The sequence below is a fragment of the Anas acuta genome, chromosome 13 (assembly GCF_963932015.1).
Source record: "Anas acuta chromosome 13, bAnaAcu1.1, whole genome shotgun sequence".
In the NCBI taxonomy this organism is placed as follows: Eukaryota; Metazoa; Chordata; class Aves; order Anseriformes; family Anatidae; genus Anas; species Anas acuta.
The window spans coordinates 18,778,379-18,786,337 of NC_088991.1; the positions used below are offsets into that span (position 1 = coordinate 18,778,379).

General features: G+C 45.6%; 1 protein-coding gene across 3 annotated transcripts in view; it reads right to left on the reverse strand.

Moving 5' to 3' along the window:
• DACH2 (dachshund family transcription factor 2) overlaps nucleotides 1-5,639 on the reverse strand; it is a 285,031-nt gene extending 279,392 nt beyond the window's left edge. Inside the window, exon 1 of one of the 3 annotated variants that reach the window (XM_068697510.1) lies at nucleotides 5,008-5,639. In XM_068697510.1, the coding sequence (XP_068553611.1) occupies nucleotides 5,008-5,522 (515 nt within the window). In that variant the 5' untranslated portion in view covers nucleotides 5,523-5,639. The remainder of the gene's footprint in view (nucleotides 1-5,007) is intronic. The other 2 variants (XM_068697509.1, XM_068697512.1) reach the window with 2 other exon arrangements.
• Nucleotides 5,640-7,959: the final 2,320 nt, after the last annotated feature.

Consider the following 7,959-nt stretch of genomic DNA (forward strand, 5'->3'; position numbering starts at 1 on the left):
ACGATTTCCCATCTACAGGGCTGGCCAGTTCTGGAAGCTTGCTAAGTATAATGCTATTGCCACACGTTGATATATTGGCGAAAGGAAGGCAAATGTAACAATGCTACAGCTTAAACTCATTTGAATAAACTGTGAATTTCTATTACATATATTGTTTCCTTTATCAAACTGGAACTACTGGAGCAAGAATACCAACATAAATCTAGATCTGTTACAGCCAGTTTCCCCACTCTATTCTCAGAAGCCTTAATGACAGCGAGTCAAAAGTTCTTCTGTTCTGGGGAGAGATTAGGGCGAGCAACGTTCTTGATAACTTTTAATATCTCAAAAATAAAGCATCAGAGTAAGAAGTGAGGTTTAACAAACTGATGGAAACAAGTCACAAAGCACTATTCTACCTTCTAAAGCAAGGGAAGGAAGACCGCAAGTGTTTTAATAAACACTGAAGAATAAAAGGCAATAAAACCTGTGCGTAGCCTACTTGGGAAATAGATCTTCATTATTCATGGCAGAGTACTTTACACTTTGTGCAGTCTTTTCCAGAATTTAAAACCCTTCCACAAAGACACATTCCAGCCTCTTTTATGATTTGCGTTCCACAGGTTCTATCCAAGATAATGGCTACCAGGCTATTCAGATCAGAAATTAATGGTGACCGACAACTTTTCTAATATATCTGGCACTAAACGGTAAGTCAGACTGGAAACACAATAAACTGGTTTTCTTATTTTGCATCTAACAGATGTTGAATCCAGATGTATTTAAGTCTAAAAGAAACAATAATAAGTTTTTGGGTTTTTTGTTTTGTTTTGTTAAAGAAAGCCTTGCTTCAGCCTGTAATCAATTTGGACACGGCGATATTCTATTTATAGTAACACTTTTAACATGTTCTAGTCTTATATTATTTATTCAGATCATTCCTATTGCAATGAAATATTAATGTCGAGAAAGTGGTTACTCTATTAAGGAGCTACCTATGTTTAGATTTTAATATTGATCTCCACTATTTAGGAATAATTAATCATTCTACGTGAGTCTGTATTTGTGTGACTTTGTGTTGTAATACTGTCCGAAGTTTAGCATCTTCCCCAAAAGAATGTCACGATTAAATTTATATTCTGCCTTATTCCTAAAGGCGACTTAGCTATTCTAACAGAAGGGGGAAAAGGGGATACCGCCACTTTAAAAGCTTCAATCTCTTTGACATTGCTGGCAGTGTATGGGAACATTAATGCATCTGTCATGATAACAAGCTAAGAATAACATCTAGACATCAAACCGAGCAGAGAATCCATCTGAAGTGATTCATTCAGATCTGTCTCATTGATTTATTAAACACAGGGCAACATCTGCAGCCTCACAGAGCCGCTTGGCAAAATTAATGCAAGATCAATTCAAATGGAAAAAAGTGCAAAAGAGATAAATCAAAACACAATTTGCATGCAGTTCCACAATCAGGCTTATTGGGTGCAAATGCTCAATTTCCCTCCCAAAGCAAATGAGTTTAAATGTTGTTTTATCTTTGTAGAATTGTGTGATTTGAAGTGACAGTGAAGAGTTCTGCAGGTTGAAATGGTGAAAAGAAAAAAAGGAGAAGAAATGCTTGCAAAGACCTTTTGAATATGCAACGAGAATATCATTAATACCTAATTGTTTGGCTTTTTTGTCTTTGCTACAAAAACACAGTATTTTTCAGTTGTACAAGTCTCAGTAGAAAATTACATATGTATTATGCATATACACATGCAGGAAACATACAAATACTCCATCTTGGAGGAAAAGCATGTTACACTTCAAATGGGAAGCTCTATTGCCATGAAAAGAGAAGGGAATGTTAATCAAGGTTTCTCCAGATTAGATATGCTTCTGATGAAAACGTTCAAGTATTTTAGTACTTTTGAAGAAGCACAGACGTGCAATATGTCCAAAAAGAACTTGGGGTGTTTTTCTAGAAGTATAATTAGTTCACTCAGAGAGTGGAAAAATTCACTTCTGCCTCTCTTTACAGAATTCACTGTGCTGGTGCTAACTCTCAAGAGCATGCTTTAAGTAAATCTCCCCTCAGAGGAAGAAAAAGGAATGAGAAATTGATCATTTCTTATTTCAATATGCCAAAATTCACTAGTTTGGCTGAGTCCGAATGCACGCTAAATATTTACTTAGTCAAAGAAGTTTATGTAATCAGATGTCCACATTTAAAAATCAATACACACAGGAGCTCTGTGTGGTGCTACATGACTAGATTGCATTAATTATAATCTTGACATCCTTCTCCTTATAAAAGACTGAGTATTGCTGACTATTGGGTAGCTTTTAATAGACAACACAACTAGACCCTCATTATCTCATAAAATGCCTGCATTTACTGCTTAACTTCATTTCTAAAACCTTTCCTTATTTGTGAAAAGTCAAAGTAATTCAAAATATTAGCTGAACTGGACACTGTAAATCGTAACTAAAATAAGCCATGTACTAAAATGCAGTTTTCTGGGGAGTATTCTCTCTCGTGGACTGTTTTACCTACTGTTTAATGAACAAACCAGACCAACATTGCCTTTTTCAGCAGAAAACAGCCGTCCAATACAGAAGCCCTGCAGAAGACGTTCTGATCCTACTCATATTATTGTGATATTTAAGGACTGATGTATTTACTGTCACAGGCACGTTCTCTCCACAGTTCTATTTCATTTTTAAAATGAAACTTGATCATAGTCTTCTACTTAAGTAAGCCTAATGTTTTGCTACAAAAATTAAGCATTTGTTCCTCAATTTATGTGAACTTCCAAGATACCACAAATTAGTAACTAAATCCTGGAAGCATGTTGTATTCACCATGCACTTAAAGATGCTACTTGCAGTGCAATGAATGGTTAGTTTCATTTTACAAACCTTGCTCCCAATGTAAGTTACACAGCACTCTTTAATGAAGATCAAAGTTAGGAATATTTTGTTTATGTGTGGATGCAAATTACACACATGCTGTTTACGAAATACAAAGGTCAAAGATGGCAGACATAGGTAACTAGCGTTACAAACATGGAACATACAAAAACTTTGGCTTACACATGTTTCTCTGCATTTCTGAAGAGCTCTGTAGACAAGCTCGACTAAAAAAATAATCCAGTAGACTAAGCAGAACTAAGATCTCTTTTTTCAATTATACATTAATTGATGGTTTGCATTCCAACTGAAAGACAATTAAAAGCGTACACCAATGTAAGAGATGGTGATTTTTAAGAGTCAGCTAACATACAAAACAACAATAGTCAAAGTTTCTCATTGCTTTTTCCAACAGTTTTTGAGTTTAAAACTGTGCTTCTACAGCGTTCTGAATTAGACATTCATTCAGATCAATTAACAGCAAAAAGAGATTACAAGAGCAATGCACAATATTCTCAGTTCAAATTAATTCTTGAGTCATGCAGTGGAACAACATGTAAGGGTTTGTTGTTGTGCTGTTTTTTTTCCTAAAAGATTACTTTTTTTTCCAATACTTTACTTCCCAGATCCAGAATCTAACTACTGCATACGCCGTCGCTAGCAGTCCCATCCCATTTTGTTAGTTAGGTACGGTACCACACGCCGCAGTGGTTCCCAGGTCAGCTCACAGCAAATGAGAATGGGATCACATGTATTAAGCTATTTTTATCCAACTTTCTGTACCATGAAATATGGGCTGTTCCAAGAAAAAAAAAAATCTTTAAATAAAATGATGAGCTAAGCGTGATAGAATACAATTAACATTGTTAAGTTACAATACTTGACAAAAGTTTTGCCTGAGCTGATAACATTTATCATACATTACATCTAAAACCACGAAGGCAGTAATACATTGGTATCAGTAGGTCATTCAAATTAGGGGCATTTTCAAGAGACTTAAGCAAAGGTTTTAATAAGTGAGAAGCACTCGAGGAAACGTAAAGGGATCTGCTGCTCCTGAACAGGTAGAAATCAATAGCGCTTTCGTAACTGGGCACGAAGAGCTTGTGCTTACATACATGTGTTGAACGTCTGTCTTGAGCAGAGCGCTCTGAATGCGATCAGACCGATTTCTGCCCCATTTGACCGATTTCTGCCCCGTCTGACCCCATGAGCAGCGCTCCCACCACATCTCCAGCCTCTGCCTAGGTGCTGGTGGCTGCTCCGCAGAGCCCTCACCGCAGCCCCCGCTCCTGCTCCCCGGCCTCACTTCTCAGCCGCTGCTTTTTCCCAGCGCGGTCAGAAGTCTTGGCCAAAGGAAAAAAAGAAAAAAAAAAAAAAAAAAAAGTCGTGAACCACACGCTTTAAGCAATTAGCGCTCCAGCACTTCTTGATTTCTAAACACCGGCTGTAAGGGAGCAGACAGCATCAGATCGCACCTACAGGCTGCGTGGCCAAACCGGCTCCCCTATTTCCCTGAGGAGAAACTTTGGTCAAAGAGATTTTTAGCGGAGCGCTTCGTTCCCAAAAACTCGCAGCCAGGCGGGGCTCGGACGCGTTTCGGGCCGGCTCTGGGCTGCCGGGGACCCCCCGGGGGCGCTGCCAGCGCCTGGCCCCGTCCCGGCTCCCGGCAGCGGCCGCGGTGCGGGGCACGGCGGCACCGGCACGGCACCAGGAGGCGTTACGGGCACAGGGGGGCACCCCTGAGGCGCCCCCGTTAATTAGGGCTAATTAGCGGCGCCGCTGTCCCGGCCGGGACCGCGCCGCTGCTCGGAGCCCGCTGAGGGAGCGGCCGGGATCGGGCCCGGAGCCCGGCGGCACCCGGCGGCTGGGGGGGGACCCGGGGGGCTGCGGGGGACCCGGGGGGGACCCGAGGGCTGGGACCTGGTGTCTGGACCCTCTCAGAGCCGGAGCTGGAACCTGCGGCGGTGTCACGGGCACCGAGCGGAGAACTTTGAGGGAAAGGAGGAGAAAGGGAGGGGAGGGGAGGGGAGGGGAGTGGGGGGGGGGGGGGGGTGCGCCCGAGGTACCGCGAAGGGAAAAGTTTGGTGGGGGCCGGCCGCAGCCCCCCAGCCCCGCGGCGCTCACCTGGCGTTGGTGCAGTCGTTGTACAAAGTTTCGAAGTCCTTCCTGGTGATGAGCTTGCAGCGGTTGACGCCGGGCTGGATGGCGCCCAGCCCGCGCAGGATGCGGACCTGCTCCACCGTGCACACCACGGGCGATATATCCAGGCGCTTCAGCTTGGTGTACACCGTGTGCAGCCCCCCCACCAGGTGCTTCAGGAAGAGGTCGAAGACCTGCGGCAGGCAGATCAGCTCCTGCCCCTCCACCAGGAACGAGGCCACCTTCACCCCGTGCAGGTCGACCATCTTACACTCGTTGCCGCCGCCGCCCGCCCCGGCCCCGCCGCCTCCTCCTCCTCCTCCTCCTCCTCCTCCACCACCTCCTCCGCCGCCGCCGAGGAAAGAGTTGACGAGGCTGTTGGTGAGGCGCGGGGACTCCGCGGGGCTGGAGTACAGCGGGTCCGCCCGGAACAAGCCGCCCGAGCCCCCCGCGCCGCCGCTGGAAGTGGCGGCGATGACGGGCGGCGCGGACACCGCCATGGCCAGCCCGGCGCCCGCCGCAGCCCCGCGCCCCCGGCGGCACCGCTCCGCTCCGAGCCGCCCCGAGCCGCGCGCACCGCCCGCCTGCCGCGCGCCCGGACCCTCCCCAGCGCCGCCGGGGGGCGGGCGGGGCGCTTGACGGACGGCGCCCCGCAGCCAATCCGCGCCGCTCGCCTCCGGCCCGGCCGCCGCGATTGGCTGTCGGCCGGCGGGGCGGGGCGGGACCGGGCGGGGCAGCGCCGGCCGCTGCACCTGGGCCGGGGGCGCGAGGCGGGAGTCGGAGAGGGGGGGGATTGGGGCTGAGGCGGCGGCGGCTCGGGGCGGGTGCGTGAGGAGGGGACGGAGCCGCGTGAGGGGGCCGTGAGGGGCGGCCGCTGCCCCGCCAAGTCCCGGCCGCCCCTCGGTGGGCTCGGAAAGTTTGGCCGAGCCGGGAGGGGCGGCCCCGAGGGGATCCCCGTGAAAATAACCGAGCGGGGCGCGCAGCCTGACACACAGCTGGCAGCCGGGGCAGGGCGCGTTGCTGAGGTGATTTTCTCGCTGCACCTAGGTTCGACCGCGCTTCCCGCTCCTCCTTCCTATCAGCATCCTTTCCTCCTGCTCGCCTGCACGTTTTCTCACTTTTTTTCATCTTCCCTTCTTCCCTACTCCTTCAACTTCTCCCTCTCTTTTTCACTCTTCTGCTTCCTCCTAAAGCATCCAGTAAGCAAAGCGAACAGAAAAGTAGAGGCGCGGCTGACGAGTGGTGCCAGCGGAGCACTGCAACTCTTCCCAGGACCACGCTGCCTGAATGTGCCATCCTCTCCCTCCTTTTGTTGTGCCTGCTGATTGAGTTTCTGCAACCCTTTGTGCAGAAACCTGATGTTTTTGCGTTATGAGTAATCCCATTTTAGGAGAAGGGAGATGCCTGTATGCTAACTAAGTTGCTATATTTGATAAGCCGAGTGATGTGCTCTCTGGAGAAACCTGGTTTTCTCTCCATCAGTGGTACGTATATTTTGGGAAGAGCCCCTGCCCGTTTTAGGCCCCTGGTCTAGCTGGCTGAGACTAAGGCAGAATTTTCACATAACCCACGGTGAAATGAAAAACTTCAAATATAATAAATACCTTTCAATGAGAATACTCATATTTTGTAACTTTCCAAGATCAGAACCTTAGATTGCAAGTTCTGTGAGGCAGGGGCTATATACGTGGGCAAAAAGTTTGGTGCGATTTAGCCCTGAACTTATCTGGGATTTTTATGCACCAGAAATTATAGAAACAGCAAGTAACTGACTTAAATAGAAACTTTGGGGGGTTAATTTACAGGGCATAATTGCCATTAGGAGATTTAATAAATCAGGTTTAAGTATTTTGCGTTGGCTTTGCCCTTTTAAAGACATTTTTTTACTTTTGAGATTAATGTGACAATCAAATTCCACTGTGAGAATTCTTTTTCCTTTTTGACTTTAATGTCTTCCATAAGCTAAACATATTTCTAAATAAGACAGAATTTTTGCAAGGCCAGAGGAAGCCTTGCGCATCAGCACCCAGCAAGTTGGAGTGGCGTGAAGCAATATAAAATCATAAAGGCTGTAGTAAAAACAGTACCCTTGAGAGGTGACTATCCATGGAGAGAAGAAGTGCTCTTAAACTAAGAAAATGCTCAAGGTTTGAGAATTAATACCAGGCAGCTGTCCAGTTCAGCTAAGCATATACAAATCAACTACATCAATGAATATTTTTATTTCGCTGTAATTTTATTTCAGAACAAGGCAAAGTTACTAAAGCCTAACAATCATACGGTAATATCTTGTCATTTATAAAGTATCCAGATGGTTTATTTGAATGGAGTCCAGCAGCATGCAATTTGATTGTACGTCTCCCTATAGCTTAAATAAGTATTTTAGAATATTTCTTTAAACTTCAAGTTTAAATATTTTTGCTGATTTCAGACTGGCATGCAAAATAGTTTTTTTAACACTGTCAGCCACAGAAATATTAGCGAATTGTATATTATCTGCAAAAATTGGCCATGTACATATGGCAAAATATCGAGCAAAGGTTCTATTTGTTTGCTTTTGTTTTTATCATCATTACATATGCCCCATTGGATTGAAATGTTAAAGAGCTCTTTTTGTGACGCTACAGAAGAGAGAGAAGCCCCAGTCCTTCCAGCTAGGGCCAGTCAACAGCTTTCTGTAAATTACTTGTTGCCAGCTGGCAGAAATGGGGCTGCTGGCTCACGTGGATCCTGTAGGTGAAGAGATGGGTGATGCAACTGACTAGAAGACAATGATAAAAAATAAAGGGCAGTTTTTGAAGTAATATAATAAGGAAATAACTAAAAGTAATCATTTTGTTTCTAGAAGACTGGAAGGCTCAGTAGTAATGTTTGCCTTATATCTTAGTTTGCTGTACCCAAAGCTGAGGCAGGAAAATTTAAATAAATAAATAAAAT